General features: G+C 42.4%; 1 protein-coding gene across 14 annotated transcripts in view; it reads right to left on the bottom strand.

The window, feature by feature from the left end:
- The window catches only part of TACC2 (transforming acidic coiled-coil containing protein 2), a 160,855-nt gene that overhangs the window by 97,828 nt on the left and 46,544 nt on the right, over nt 1–16,483 (bottom strand). For 12 of the 14 annotated variants that reach the window (XM_060274797.1, XM_035137488.2, XM_035137496.2 and 9 more), the window contains one exon: nt 5,221–5,352. The exons of the other annotated variants lie outside the window; for them this stretch is intronic. In XM_060274797.1, coding sequence (XP_060130780.1) covers nt 5,221–5,352 — 132 coding nt within the window. The remainder of the gene's footprint in view (nt 1–5,220; nt 5,353–16,483) is intronic. 14 annotated transcript variants of the gene reach the window in all.

Here is a 16,483-nt window from a genome sequence, read left to right as displayed (position 1 = left end):
AAATCTGGCCCTGGTCACTTATGTTGGTCCTCTCACTTTTGCCTCTGACCCTGCTCACCAATGACATTTGGCTCCATGAGGGAATGCTTCCCTGAGGTCGAAAAAGTGTCCCACCCCCCACCCATGCCAATCTAGGAGATCCAAATTCAGAATATAATTTTGTTTGTTTGTTTATTTATGTACAAGTTGCTTCAGAACACCATGAGAAAAAGAAAGAATGAGGGATGCAGAAAACAACCATTTGCAATCACTCAAGAGGAACTGTCTCCATGGCCAAGGAAGAAGGCAGTCATCCACATCAGTTTTATCCCGATATTCTTGTGTCCAAGCATGGTGGTGGTTGTTCCAAAAAACAATCACTATTCCCATAGTACAGAGTTTAGTTTATAAATATATGCTTTTGAGATTTAAAATACTTATTTCGGGGTCGGGGGAAGAGTGTTTTGAGAACTTCTGCTGAAATGTTAAGCTCTTCATCACAGCACTTGGTTGAATACATCATTCCCCCCTGTCAAAGACTGGAAGATTAAAAAGATTTTCATGGCCTGCCATGCAGAGACCCCATATTGCGCTGAGCACTGTGGTATCACTAGGGGGTTAGAGGGATGGAGCTTGAGACAGTTGCCCTTGAGACACAAAAACAAAGATATAATATCTTGACTGGACAGATGGAGGGTTGGAATCTGAGCTCTTATTACACGCTGCCATCTGGAATACATTTAGCACAAAATGACCCGATTATTACACACATGCACACCACCTATCAGAATTAGAGGTCATCTTTTATGGGCCAGCAATCAAACCTAACTGTAAAACACGTCTGAGCAAAGGGGGACTTATATATTCACTTTAAGGCAGCTACAGATTAGACGTTGCTGAAGGTGACGGCCTGAGATTAAAAAAATTAAAAATTAAAAAGCACAAGAGCACACGTCCAGGGAGGAGGTAGAAATGCCAAGGAAACACTGCCTGGAAAAAAGAACATTTCCAACACAGTAGTGGCAAAACAGCATTCCAGCAAAATAATGCAATCTTCTGTTCTTCATAAACAGCAACATAAAAATTTGCTTGTACCACCCTAGACCATGTTACCCTCACCCTTCTCCCTACTCAGAAGTTCCTGCTTGTGATTTCAATTGCTGTGAAAGATCACTTCACATTTGACGATTTTACTGGTAGGAAAATCATCCTGTGACCAAGCATTGGTTTGTACTTCTGCATGGTTACTCAGTATTTCTCCAGAATGAGAATGACAGCTTTCGGGTCATCAGCCACTTCAATTCTTTTTATGTTCCACGACTGTCGCTCGAGAATCTAGCAGAAGTGTATCAGTGAGCATAAAGAGCTTTACAAAACTGCCTACAAATCACCATCTAGTAAGGGTGCTTTTAAAAATACAGTACCCTTCTGGAAACCCAGTAATGCTCAGATTGGTGATTAACAGACTAGGATAAGTAGGGAACTGACCCATCCCAAATTGGCCCTCTTCCTCCAGGACTCACTTGGGATTTCTTTACCACATTAGATCACTGCCAACTGGCAACAGAGATAATGCATCTGACCAGAGTGGCCGGCACGGAAATAAATAAATCAGAGAACTGATGCAAACAAGAGGGCACCATGTTCAAAATCTGCACTATTTATTGAGGCACACAAAAAGCATCACGACCCATAAATCAGAAGTTGAGACTTTGGTGGATGCAAAAATATTGTACTTGTTGCCTATCCCTGCACTTTCCTTTTTCCATCTAAAGGTGAAGCTTGGGAGGTGCCAGAACTAACCATTGGCACAAACTGCACAGCCACAGAAATTAGCCAATTCTTGACCATTTATTCTGGATTCTCTGTAAACAGTCACGCTCTAACACGGGCAGTGAAAAGGTACTTCCTTTTCCTACCTGCTTGAAAGCCACAGTTCCTAAATGCTTGAAAGTCAACACTGAAACATGATCCAGGAGATGATGGACCCTGGGGACTCATGAGCAGATGGCATACTAGAAGATGGTATATTTGTGTTGCACAAAGGCAAAGCCTCGCTACCATGTTGCAGAAGCGATAGGCTCGGCATATTGCATTGCTAGAAAGATGTCCTGTTTTCCACAACTTTCAAATGGGTTTTCTAACATCTACCACAGCGTTTCTCAACCGCTGTTCCGCGGCACACTAGTGTGCCGCGAGACGCTGGCTGGTGTGCCGCGACGTGCTAACCGGCCGGAAAGCAATATTTCTCCTCCTCTTTCCCAAAGCTCAGTGCAAACGACTGGAGGGTGGTTTTAGACAAACTTAAAGAAGCTGGCTGGATGAGCTCAACCTGAAACTTGCTGAGCAAAGGATTGTGCTGGCAGAGAAATCAGCGGCTTGTGAAGCCTTATTACAGGAGATTGCAACCAACACAGCAATTGGCAAGTGTTTCTTACAGTCATAATTATATAGTCAATATAGGGCGGCACAGAGTTAATTTTTTTAACTTTTTTAATGGTGGTGTGCCTCGTGATTTTTTTCATGGAACAAGTGTGCCGTGGCCCAAAAAAGGTTGAGAAACACTGATCTACCATGCTGCTTCTTTAGTAGCAAGGCTGCTGCAGCAAACAGTAGCAAGGCTGTTCTGCTTAACATAAATACCTTTAAATCTCAGAGATTTGCAGCAACATGCATCCAACAATATTATTTTAAAGCTTATACCAGTTCCTAGCCATTTGAAGGAGCCCTTGAAGGAGACTATCCTAATATACTGTATAATCTGTAATGAGCTATGGTTTTTAGCAAATAGTGTTGTGTGGAGTGGGTGAGGAAACATAGTTTGGGTATGGATGCGGAAATAGGTGTAAAAAACAGCCAAGAGTCTTGTGGCACCCTTAAAAAAATTATTCTAGCATAAAGTTTTGTGGACTACAGTCCACTTCATTCAGCTGCACGCACACACACAAACACACACGTATGTGGATATGCAGAGGCTGTAAACATTTATGTTAAAAAGGAAATTAAACAAAGAAAAGTACAGATGATTATAACTGCATTCTCAACTGGCCATTCACAAAAAAACCACAGGCATCCTGGTACTAACAGGCCAGTACACATGTGCAGTGTGATAAAAACACATTATACCTGTTTAAACCCACAAGTGACAGCACTGAACCTCTTGATGGTTGTAATTCACCTGTTTAAAACACTGCAGACTCACTGTGAAAGTTACCGTATTTTTCTGTGTATAAGACTAGGTTTTTATCCTAAAAATAATGTCCAAAATTTGGGTGGTGTCTTATACACGGATAGATCTTTCCCCATTTTCTTAAATTGGAGTCCCCCCAAATAGGGGGTGTCTTATACATGGGGGCATCTTATAGATGGAAAAATACAGTACTTAGTTCAAGGATGGTCACCTTATGGTCACACTGGGAAAAACTGGGAATGGTAGAGCGATGGAGGAAAGCTGTGATGTTAATGTGATGATGATTGTTTATATATCTAGATAGATAGATGATAGATAGATATATCACACTAGAAGATGAGCAGATTAATGAACCTCTGATGGTGATATGGGGGATCATATCATAGTACTGCCAGAGTAGATATGGGGACAGAGTTGGCATCTGGGTCTATCATAAGCTCTGGCCCCCGTATCTGTATCCCTATTGTGTGGCCTTTTATTGCTGGTGAATGGTTGTTTTAGGTTGCAGCAATGTCTGAATGTTGTTGTTTTTTGTGAATGGGCACTGTTAATAAGGACATTATCACTATCTGTAGTTTTCTGCATTTCTTTTCTTTCTGATCCTACTGCTTACAACTGAACACCCCCCCTCTACCATCTATTTATGTACCTGCAACTCAGGAGAAGCCTTTTTGCATCTGATCAAATGGACTTCCTGTGGTCTGTGGCTCACGAAAGCTTATCCTATAATAGTGTCAAGGTGCCCAGTACTTCATCATTTTTGCTGCAAGGGATTAACATGGTTATGTTGGGATAGTCCATTCCACCTTAAGGAGCAGACGTGTGAGATTGTTACATGTCACGTGTCTGTTTACGTTCCAGCACAGTCTGCTGGGAACTTCCGTTGTGTACAGCTTTTGCTTTTGAGACTCTGAGGAGATGAAGGAGAGACTTGTTTTTCTTTGTCCTGATTTATGCTCAATAAATCTGCTTGTAATTATGCTTTCACAAGCCTCTCCACACCGCTTCTGTTCATGCAGTGTGCTGCTAATATAGTGTGCTCAGACTTCTGTCGCTCCAGGAGATCGTCCAACATGCCGGCTAGAAGAGCATGATCCAGCTGAGGGCTAGCCAGCTGGCCTCTCGATCCCCTCTGGATGGCAACAGGTTACTGTCTAGAAATTAAGGTTGTAATAAGCATATTTGGGCTGCTGATGGTACCTCAGTAATGCACCACTCCCTAATTTTATTAATTCAGTAAAGGGCACACTATTTTTGCAGTTTTCTGAAAAATGGGAGTAAGTGAACATGCCCTGAGGCAAGCTTTGCAGAAACTTCACAAAGAAATAAACACTTTTGGATAGTGTGGCTTCTTCTCAGTTTGCTAACTCTGCTGAGAGTCAACAATAAGCAGGATAAAAAAATTAGGTGGAACAAGACAACCTAGCCATAGCCAAAACAAACAAACAAACCAATAGCCTGGGTTCTTACAGCCTGGCTGTTTAGTAATCCAACTGTAAGAAATATGATTCTAAAGGGTAAACAGCCCTCTGAAATGCAGAACACAACAAAAGCTATGGTTCTGAATGTACTCTCAACTTGTTGCCAAGTATGATTAAAAAACATTGAGCCTATTTACATCCATTTCCCCACTCATGAACAAATGGCACTTCTTCCTACCTACTGCCAAACTCTATCATTCCCCAAGATAGTTCATTCTAATTCAGGGCAAATGCCACTCTAGCTAGAAGTGTCCTCCTGAGACTACAGCCTAACATTCACGATTGCTTTGTGCCTGGATTCCAACAAACAGCACTGAATTAGAACATTCAAAATATGCCTATTTCCAACCCACTCCCAAAAAAAATAAAAAATAGACTACCACTCATTGGTACATTGGTACATAGTCACTGGTACATTGGTACATTGGTACATAGTCACTCCCGACCATTTAGTAGCCCATAGGACAAGGCCATTGTCTGTCTCTAACACCAGGAACCACTGAATGGTTGGAACTGCCCCAATGGCAATGGGTGGTAAATCCTAAATCTGCAAATGATTTCTCACCCTACCTTGTTTCAGTCAGCTCAGCAGATTCCAGAACAGTGTTGTGTCCATCTGAGATAACAGTACCGGTAGTTAGTGGCTCTTTGGATGAGTCCACATCAGGCACCAATTTGATGGCATCACTAGGAACAGAAGAACTGTGTGAAGCAAGACAGGGAAAAACAGTGAGACATCCTTCTGAAACAATAGTCCTTTTGGGAGCATCTATCAAAAATTGACAACTATACCTTTTGGACAATTAGAGCTAGTAACAATTCCAAAATAGGAAACCTTCCTAGGCTTATCTACCATTACTTGCTTCCCTCAAAAACTTCTTATATGTTTTGACTCTCCAAGTCATCTAAAAATCCACACCAGCAGGGAGGCAGGCACTGGAGAGATTTCATTCAGGTCCACAACAGACCATGCTCACCAGAATCATTTCACATTGGTGTTTTGATGCCCTCTGATGTTGCAGATATCACTGTGAGCTTCCCTAAGTCAAGGGAACGACAACCTGAGCTTTGGTTAACTGCAGGAAAATGGAAAACTGTTGCTGTGTTGCTCAATCCTCTAATTAGGAGAGTCTGGTGGAAGTGAGGAGAGAGGGAAACAGATTAAGAAAGACCAGACTATGAAAGCCTAACAGCAAAGGAACCACGGGAAAATGAAAAGCTTGAAAATACAGGCTCCCCACCTCCTAATATCCTCACAACAGGCATTGAGATAGGCCAGCTGGCCCAAGGAACACAAAAAGTAAAAGCAGACATTTTGCCCCAATTTCCCAAATATCACAAACGGTCTCCAGAATATTCCACCAGGCTAGTTGCTAAACAGAGCAATCATGGGGGCAGGCAGGGAAGGAGGGAGGGAGGAAGCCGAAGAAATTTTGACTGATATTTAAGCCACAGAGACTGCATCCAACATCCAGTCATAGCTTTAAGATGGAATGTGGAAGTACGGTAGGAGCAGACATTCGAGTAAGGTCCTTCAGGGTGCAGATATCAGGTTGCAACAAGGCCTATTGGGAACAAAAGCTATAACAATAGCTGGATTTTAGAAATGGGAATTTGGTCATTGTTATACTTCTTGTTCTAAACCAGGCCTCAGTGCAACCTCATATCTTAAACAGAAGCCAACCTTTTTCTGCCTCTTCCTGCTCTCTCATCATGCTGTTGACCACCTACTACAATGAACAGTTTTCAAGAACTAAAAAGCTTTCAGAATATTGTGTGATATTTTGGTTGGCCTAAAGAAATTGCCCCAATTAATGTGGATTTTGGCCCAAGGAGCAGATTCCTTGGAAGGGACTTGAACCTGCATCTTCCCACTCTTAGGTTCAACCCTCTTGATACCACACTAGCTCTCTTTGAGGACTAGTAATAGCCATTTGGGAGTGTGAAAATGCGTAATCTTCATGTTATGCATTAAATTTCACATCCTTTGGGAATTTTACCTTCTTAGAAGTCACTTTTGGCAACTTCCTAATACATAAAACAGAAGATAGTCAACTTATCTAAACCCTGACACTGAAAATACCGAGCAGCTGGCTTAAAACTCATGAACAAAGTGACAAAAACCCTGGTGTGTTTCAAGCCCAAAAATTAACAGAAATTTTCTCACACGGATGTAATTGAGAAATCTATCAGATCTGACATTTGTTTAAAATATTTGGATCCATTCCACTGAAAGAAACAATATGCCTAACTGAAAACTGCTTTGACAAACAGCTCCATGAACTCTCACGCAGATGTGAAATGTACTGAGCAAACAGAGTTTTCAAAACAAAGCAATCTCTAAGGTAACTTTTGAGGAGAGGGAGAGGGAAAGGGCCATAGCTGCATAGAAGGGCCTCTGCTTGACATGCAGAAGGTCCCAGATTCAAATTATTATTATTATTATTATTATTATTATTATTATTATTATTTATACCCTGCCCATCTGGCTGGGTTTCCCCAGCCACTCTGGGCGGCTTCCAACAGAAGTATTAAAATACAATAATTTATTAAACATTAAAAGCTTCCCTAAACAGGGCTGCATTCAGATGTCCTCTAAAAGTCTGGTAGTTGTTTTTCTCTTTGACATCTAGGGGGAGGGCGTTCCACGGGGCAGGTGCCACTAACAAGAAGGCCCTCTGCCTGGTTCCCTGTAACTTGGCTTCTCGCAGTGAGGGAACCGCCAGAAGGCCCTCGGCATTGGACTTCAGTGTCCAGGCAGAACGATGGAGGTGGAGATGCTCCTTCAGGAATACTGGACCGAGGCCGTTTAGGGCTTTAAAGGTCAGCACCAACACTTTGAATTGTGCTCAGAAACGTACTGGGAGCCAATGTAGGTCTTTCAAGACCGGTGTTATGTGGTCTCGGCGGCTGTTCTCAGATAAGGCTGTGAATGCCCCCTGTCTAAAACCTGGACAGCTGCTGTGGCTGCCAGTCAGTGTAAATGGCACTGGATAAATCAATAGTCTGACTCAATATAAGGCAGCTTCCTTAATGCCCAGAAGTCATGAATAAGAAAATCCATTCCTATATACTATATAAACTGTTGGGAACGCTTGGAAATAAAAACCGACTTCCAATTGTGCTCAAGACCATGTGCCTACTTAGGGAAAATGTTTCACAGCTTAACAACCAGCTGCTTGACAACAGCTGCAACACATACACACACACTGTAAATGCATTCAGAAAATCAGTGGGCTCAGCCTGCAACCAACTCATCAGTGGAGTAACACTTTGATCAGCAACAACACACACCCTGCTTACGTCAGTTTGCAAGTATCTGGGTCATGCCTGCTGAGATTGCACATACAAACCAATTTGATGGTACATGTTCAGCAGGTGAGGGGAGTGAATAAATAAGAATAAGAAATATGGAAGCTCATCACAAGGTTAAATCTGTACTGTAAGCAAAGTTATTTGCTAACATGCTACTTCCTAGGAATCTTTTAAAGGCAGAAGTGGCCTTACTAAATTTGCCAGTTCTCCTGTGTAGACCATGGATACTATCCAGTGGCTGGCATACTCAGAGTAAAGGTAAAGGGACCCCTGACCATTAGGTCCAGTCGCGGACGACTCTGGGGTTGCGGTGCACATCTCACTTTTCTGGCCGAGGGAGCCGGCGTACAGCTTCTGGGTCATGTGGCCAGCAAGACTAAGCCGCTTCTGATGAACCAGAGCAGCACACAGAAACGCCGTTTACCTTCCTGCCGGAGCAGTACCTGTTTATCTACTTGCACATTGACATGCTTTCGAACTGCTAGGTTGGCAGGAGCTGGGACCGAGCAACGGGAGCTCACCCCATCGCAGAGATTCGAACCGCTGACCTTCTGATCGGCAAGCTCTAGGCTCTGTGGTTTAACCCACAGCGCCACCCGTGTCCCTCATACTCAGAGTAGACCCACTGAAAACAATGAATTTCAATGACTCTGCTCTGTGTATGACTGACACTGGATATCACTGGATATCACTGGATATCACTTAACTCTGTTCACTCTCATAAATAACAAAAGGCAGGTATTCAGTCTTCAGTCAAGAAACAAATGCTTCTTTAAAAAAAAGACTGTCATTTTATGTAATCAAACTACAGTACTCTGGATCATAAGCACAAGATAATAAAAGGATAAGTGAAGCATAACTTGCCTTCAGTTACTGAAGGCAAATATATGTTTAAATGGAGCACTTTGAGTATATTGACTTTCTATTTTTCATGAAACAATTTTGAAGAACGAGTGTATTTTTCCCAATCCCTGTCCTGAAATCACTACCCTTCAAGTAATCAATAGATCCTTCTTTTTTTACTGAAATAAGCTTGAGTGCCTGTGTTGTAAGGGAAAATAAATATGAGATGCTCTCAAACCCTTAAGCAAAATGTGCTGAGGCAGGATAGCTCTAGCTTCTGATAACTACCAAATAAGAGATGACTGAAAATCCAAAGCTTTCAAGAGAAAAAAAACTACTGAGCCCAGCAATGCAGCCTATTTAAAGTATTTGACACTCTGTTTCAGAAACGACAGTGTTATCCAACTGAGAGAGTTCCGATGATCATATCTCCGTTAATAAACCAAGTTACAAACAAGCCTCTTACTCACCCCTTCACATGAGCTGGAAAACAAACCAGGATGTATTCCATAAACAATAGTTTCCCACTTGGTCTGAACCAGTAAACAGCTTTAGACCAAGCCAAGTTATTAACCCAACTTCAAAGCATGGTGTCTTGGGTTTGACAAAATGGGAAGCATTTTAACTATAGTTAATGGAAGCTTGTTTGATCACTTGCCCAAAGGGTTAGGCAAAGGGACCCCTTAAACAGCATGATGTACCTAGTAGAGCACTTCTACAGTCATCAAAATTGTTGCCTCTATTCTTTTTACCAGCTTTGTTGGTTTAGACAGCAGCCTGACATCCACACTAATTCTAACAACACAACAATAAACCTAAGGTTACGTACAAGATACAACTCAAACACAAACAATGTAACTGGCTGTGTTACATGTTACATAGCAATGGTGGCTGTGATAAATACTACTGTAACAAACAGGGGTTATATAGATAAACAGTATAATGGTTTTGATTCCAGGTCTTGGCAATCTACAGAAACATACAGTACAACCTTTCTTAAAGTGACCCTAAGGGTTCCACAAACATATGACCCATGAACTACAAATAAATTCGTGTACTAGTTTTCACAATTCAACTTAGGGTCAGTTTAAGAAAGGTTGTATGTTTCTGTAGATTGTCAACACCTGGAATCAAAACAGTTATACTGTTTATCTATATAACCTCTGTTTGTTACAGTAGTATTTATCACAGCCACCATAATGCTATAGATCAGGCATCCCCAAACTTCGGCCCTCCAGATGTTTTGGACTACAATTCCCATCATCCCCGACCACTGGTCCTGTTAGCTAGGGATCATGGGAGTTGTAGGCCAAAACATCTGGAGGGCCGCAGTTTGGGGATGCCTGCTATAGATCCATTGCTATGTAACATCACATTTGCTATGTATATTTTATTTATGGCATTTATATTATTTTTATATTATTCTTGTAAAATGTACAAGATCACTATATTGCATTTGTCTGCATTATCTAGAATTTATATCACTGAGGAAGCCCAGAAACAAGGATAGAATATTCCAGAAATCCTTGTCAACGTTTGTCATCTTATGAAATTACTATAACCTACATATGGATTGAACCCTTGTCATCTTATGAAATTACAATAACTTACATATGGATTGTTTTTGGACTTCATGAACAAATGCATTTGGAATGGACTTTAGTACAGGCACCCCCAAACTTCGGCCCTCCAGATGTTTTGGACTACAATCCCCATCTTTCCCAACCACTGGTCCTGTTAGCTAGGGATCATGGGAGTTGTAGGCCAAAACATCTGGAGGGCCACAGTTTGGGGGTGCCTGCTTTAGTATTTGTTTGAACTTCTGCATTGTGGAATTACTATTGGACTACATTAACAAACACATGTGGAATGGACTTCAGTATCTGACCCATTGGGTCTTCTGATCCTTCAGCTGAATTGTATGTCTCATCTTTGTTGGTTTGCTAATATGATACAGTAAATAACAGATTTTATTTGTGGTATAATGCAGCCGGTCACATTGCTTGTGTTTGAGTGACATCCACACTAGACATGAGTGAAACCCTTTTAGATCATATCTCCATGCCAGTAAAAGCTTCACATGCTGTAAAGTTGCACCCAAGCTTAGAAGCACTGCTAGAGACAAAGAGCACAGCTGGAAAACAGGTGGCAATCATAGCTAGAAAAGGGCTGCCAGTCTGAATTCATGCAGAAAAATGAGGACTGAACACTGGATAGTGATATCAAAAGCGTTGTCCATCCCAAGGGAACAAAAAGGGCATTTCCCCTCAAAGACACAAAAGTTACTGATGCGCCTAGAAACCTGAGGATGTACTATATATAGCCACCCAAATCATTCTCTTCCCAACACTTTGACATTTCTAATAACCCTGACTCCAAAAGGAGAGAGAGACAGAGAGAGAATGTGGAGGGGTGGAGTTCTTTATTTCTGACTAATCTCATCACCTGGCAAAAGAAAAACCAGACATCTGCAGATGAAAATATAATTTTACAGCAACCCCATGGAATCTTGGCAAGAATGGAATATCTTTTGCCAGGTGATGAGATTAGTCAGAAATAAAGAACTCCACCCCTGTGGTCCCCACATTCCTTGTACACACCTTAAATTGTAAAGAACTTAATCATTCAATCTCAAGTTATTACAGTAAAAAACCATGGAGAAGGGGTTCCCAAGTCATAAATGTGAGTCATCACTAAATATAAGAGAGAAGAACAGTTTATGGAATAGCCCATTTGTACTGCAACTTAGTCCATCCAAACCAGTCAGCCTGTGCATTTGCTGAGTGAAAAACCAATGGCTTGATATTTTTTATAGGGTAGGCAACAAAGCCTAAAGTTGTAACTAGCCCAGAGTAGTCCAATAGAAGCCATCAGGAAGCCATAATAAAGAAATGCTACCTAACACAATCGGGGGGGGGGGAAATCAAACATATGCTCCATATGTGCACAGCTCTCTTTCTGTTTTGTGCTTGCATTTGTACAAATGGCACAACTTTGCCTTTTAATACAGTACTTTGCCTTCATAACAGGCAAAGATTCAGCCCTGAATCTCCCAGACAGCAAAAGGTTTCAGCTGGTTACTTTCTATCTCTCTCACTGCTCTTGGGTAAGACTCAAAATGGGGGCGGGTTAGGAAGTCAGCAATAGAAGCCAACACACTGAAACTGTATTCCACAAGTCAAGCTATGATTTGACATAATTATGAGCAACAGGAAGAGCCAAAAAAAGCATAATCAAGTGTAACCATAATACAGGCAGGACCATCCACCATCAATCACTGCCAGTACGGTACAGTAGCTACAATCCCCACTTTGACCATAAGGGACTAAGTTCAGATCGCCGCTCAGCCTCGCCAAGAGCACTGGATGCTCTCAGACCAACTTACCTCATAGGGTTGGTTTTAAGGATAAAATAAGATGCACATATACTGGAACTGGCCTTGGACTTAAATATAAATCTGATCACCCACATAATTCAAACCCATGGGTGTCACAAGCAGGTGCACCCCAGCGCTTGCAAGAAAAAAGGCTTAGGAGCCTTGAACCACTTTAACGTCAATGCAAAAAAAAAAAGTTTTGTTTCCTCTCTCTTCTCTTCCATATTCACAACATACACAAACGGTACAGATAGTGCAAGACAAGACTCTGTGTGAAAGCAGCTCTACCGCCAGTTTAATCAGAAGCTGATCCTACTGAGTTTATACAGGACGTATTTGCAAGTAGGCGACACTGACATCATTCTGGCAAAATTCCAAGTAATGCTCCAATCCAAGGTACATTGATACGAAAGGAACCAGCGAGTTCAATAGGACGTACTCCTAAATAAATCTATATAGGATTGCCATCCAAGGCAGAAATCCTATACACTTACCATTAAGTAAATCTCACTGAACTCATTGGAAGCACCTTGGAGTAAGCACACTGTGCTTTCCCTGTGGGATGAAAACATTTTTCTTAGGTGTTCCTTTTGTGTTATTTTAAACCAATCTTCATTTGTTGCTGTTTTGGACTGTTTCAAAAGCTATTTTTGTGGTATGTTTGTAAATCACCTTGAGAAACATGTAAAAGGAGATTCATAAACTAATACATAATATTAATAATAATAATAATGGGTTTAGGAGTTGGACTGTCAGTCTTAGCATAAATGAGATGGAATTCTATTAAGCTTAAATGCAAGGATTTTGGGTTAAGTTCATATATCACAACTTGGGATAAGATCCTATACTGTATACTGTATATCTATATAATAACTTCAGTATGACCCACAAGTTACTACCAAACCTCACAGAAAATTATGAGCATGGGTCACAATGAGTTAAGCTGAACCCACCTGCCCTTTTATTAAAACAATAGACGTCAATCCCGATAAATGTCGGGCATGTCTGTTCAGTAACAAAAGCACTTGTGCTTCCTTGTGTTGTGACTACTCCGGGTTTTTAAAGCTTCCAATTTACAGCTCATAAAATCAGAAGGCAGAAGTTTCCCTGCGTAACAGGACCAACCAACCCACTATGTCTCCATGGAACTGGTAAACATATCCTGTGAGTCAGAGAAATTCAGGCACATTTCACAGCAATGTGCACAAATGTCTTCAACTGCCAGGATGTTAAGATTATGTATTCCCCTTTAATTTGTGCTACGTGTCTGAGCGATTCAAGGCGGCACCTAAACTGTAAGAGTTATTATTTGGTACAATTAGCGGGGGGGGGTGGGCTGGGGAGTGTTTTGAAATAATCCCCAAACTACTTTTTAGAAGGGCACTTTTTGATAGCGTTATCCAAGAACCTCCCACTTCCCCAATGTCATTTACTGGCAAGATCTGTAGAGCCAAACAATTAACACTTACCAGAGCTGTTGGGGTGGGGGGCTTCTATTGGACTCTTAATCAGCTTTAAGACAAAAACAAAACTCCAGAACTTATCACCATCCACTGCAGAGCTAATTCCATGTCAGAAAGCGTTCGCTTCTTAGTAATTATAAAACATCCCAGCTTTCCAGTCAGAAACAAGGCACGCTCTAAAGTGGAATCCCGCAGAACTGAACGCTGATCTCACACACGAGGGAATCAGCCTAGGAAAGTATCTCCAAACTCCTGCGTTCCGGGCTTGCAGATCCCCCTCTGAACGGAAAGCTGCTGGGAAATTGAACCACACAAAAGGCCAGTGGCTATTAAAAAAAAAAACAACCCACTGGAGGAGCCCAGCTTAAGAAGCTCCTCCCCCGATTCTCCCAAAAGAGAAGGGAGTATCTCCAGCGAACAGGCAGTGGTCCGAAGGCATCCGAGGCTCCTTGGCTGTCCCTGGAATGTCGGCACGCCTTCGACGCCCGCGCGCCCCAGTCAGTGTGTCTTCCTAAACTGTTCGGAAAGATCCCGAAGGAGATCCAAGTGCTGCTGGATCCCTAAGAGTTTGGAGTTCACACTGGCTCCCCCTCCTCCTCGCAAAAGCAGCGTGTGTATGTGCCAGGGGAAACCGAACACGTGGGTTTCTCTCTCTCTCCACTCCCCCTCTTCTCTCTCTCTCTCTCTCTCTCTCTCTCTCTCTCCAGCGCCTACAGGAGTTCCTTTCCAGGACTTATTGAGTCATGACGAGCAGATCGCTGTTTTGAATTTTCGGCGGCGGCGGAGAAGCACTTTCCCCACGTACTGACGAGAGTTGCTCCCTCGACAGATTATACCAAATGACGCCATTCCAACCCGGGGCGGGCGGGGGAGTTTACCCTTGGGGCGTTCTCCTTGGAGGAGGAGGGGGAAGGAGAGGGGAAACACCACCATTTGCCCGCCCCCGCAGTTATGATTAGAACTGCTATGGTTAACAGCTGGTGGTGAGGAGTTGAAAGAGACACGGGAGGCGTGGGAGGGGAGGGAGCAGCGTCCCTTGATTGCGGATGACAATGGAGTCCCCGGTTGGTGACGGCGAGTTTCCCTGTCTGTCTCCTCGCCCTGCAAAACTCCTGACCTGCCACACGCTGGGAAAGGGCCCTTTTGCTAGTCGCATAAGTGGGCGCTACGCCTGGCCAGCAGATGAATTCGTTCCTCTTTCCGGCTCCACAAGGATTTTAGGGTAGGCTTTGGTTATTAATAATAGCCTTAACTCTATGCATCTGTAGTCCAAAGGATTTCAGGGAGGCTTTCTCTTAAGTAAGGGGGCCTGCTAAGGATTGAGGCCTAACACAGCTGCTCGCCTGGAATTCAGAAGGGTTGGGAAGCAGTGACACTTAAAATATGACATCTTTCCATTTACTGGGGGGAGAGTACCTGTGGACTTATGAGGATGGGGATGAGCCAGGGTTTGTTGCATATATTTAGGCGCTAGGTGAAAACATTTCACTTCAATCAGGCCTTCGGCTAATTAACATTGGATGTCCTTTAAAATGTGTTTGTGGGAGGTTTTCGGTTTGGTTTAGTTTTATTACACATTTTCTATTCTTGTTTTGTATTTTTATGTTGCGAACCGCTCTGTGATCTTCGCGTGAAGGGCGGTATACAGATTTAATAAATAATACAAATAATATACAGTAGGTTGACCAATTGTAGTTCAGACTAAGTGCAGCAGAAGTTGATTTGTATACCGGTACTTCAACAGGACATATACAGACAAACACACACAGACTTTGGTTTGTATGTACTGTATGTCCCTATCATTAGGGAAAGCATACTGTTGTGGGGTAGAGTGGGGCAGAGAGTTAGACTTGCATTGTAGAGGCCTGGGTTCAAATCCTCATTCAGGCCTAAAAATTGCTAGAGGACCTTGGGCCAGTCATCTTCATTCACTCAAACTCTCAAAACCATTGTGAGAATAAAATGAAGGCAATTCCTAAGGATGCACCCCTTGCTTCTTAGAAAAAAAGTTTACACAAACATAGCGGAATTGAAACAGTCAAAGAGATAGTAAAATAGTACAAATGCTTTATCTAGGGCGGATATGAGAGCTTGGTCTTGTATTCCTAGTCAAAAAAATATATAAAAAAATCCTTCCAGTAGCACCTTAGAGACCAACTAAGTTTGTCATTGGTATGAGCTTTCGTGTGCATGCACTGCGGACCAACACGGCTACCTACCTGTAACTTGTATTCCTAGAGTATTCTGGAGCAATCCCCCCCCCCCAAATCCAGAAAATCAAAAGAGAAGATTGCATGGATCACCTTTCTTTTGCTGTCTGTTGCTTTGTCTCTAGCGCTTAAAAAAAATCAACACTGACTGGTATGACAAGAAACAGAACTCCTAACAAAGGAAAGCTGTTACTGCCGCTGGTGGAAACTATGTTTCCCTCACTTCCTCTAAGATCAATAAGCACTAGGAGCTGGAAAGAAGAGCAAAGTGAATACTTTTGTTTTATGCCGGGTTTCTTTTGATATGTTAGAGCAGGGATGGGGAACTTGGAGCCCTGCATGTGTTGCTGGCCTGTCCCCAAAAACCTATGGAGATCCACACTTCACCTCTGCACTGGAGGAAACAACCTGACTATGTTCTGTACTTGATTGCTATACACTCAGATGTCCTGTGACAAGAAAGAGTCAGTCCTCTGTAGTAAAACACCTTCTAGAACTAGCCTTGCGATAGAGCAGGCAGAAGCACCATCGGGTATGGTTAGATGAAGGCACAAACAGATGTTTAATAGTGTAGCAAAACTTTTCTTTTAAAGTGTTAGGCCTAGATAACACATGCATTCTTAATA

This window comes from Zootoca vivipara, chromosome 5, assembly GCF_963506605.1.
Source record: "Zootoca vivipara chromosome 5, rZooViv1.1, whole genome shotgun sequence".
NCBI lineage: Eukaryota > Metazoa > Chordata > Lepidosauria > Squamata > Lacertidae > Zootoca > Zootoca vivipara.
The sequence above is the reverse complement of the archived record's forward strand: the minus strand, read 5'-3'. Positions and strand labels throughout refer to the sequence as shown.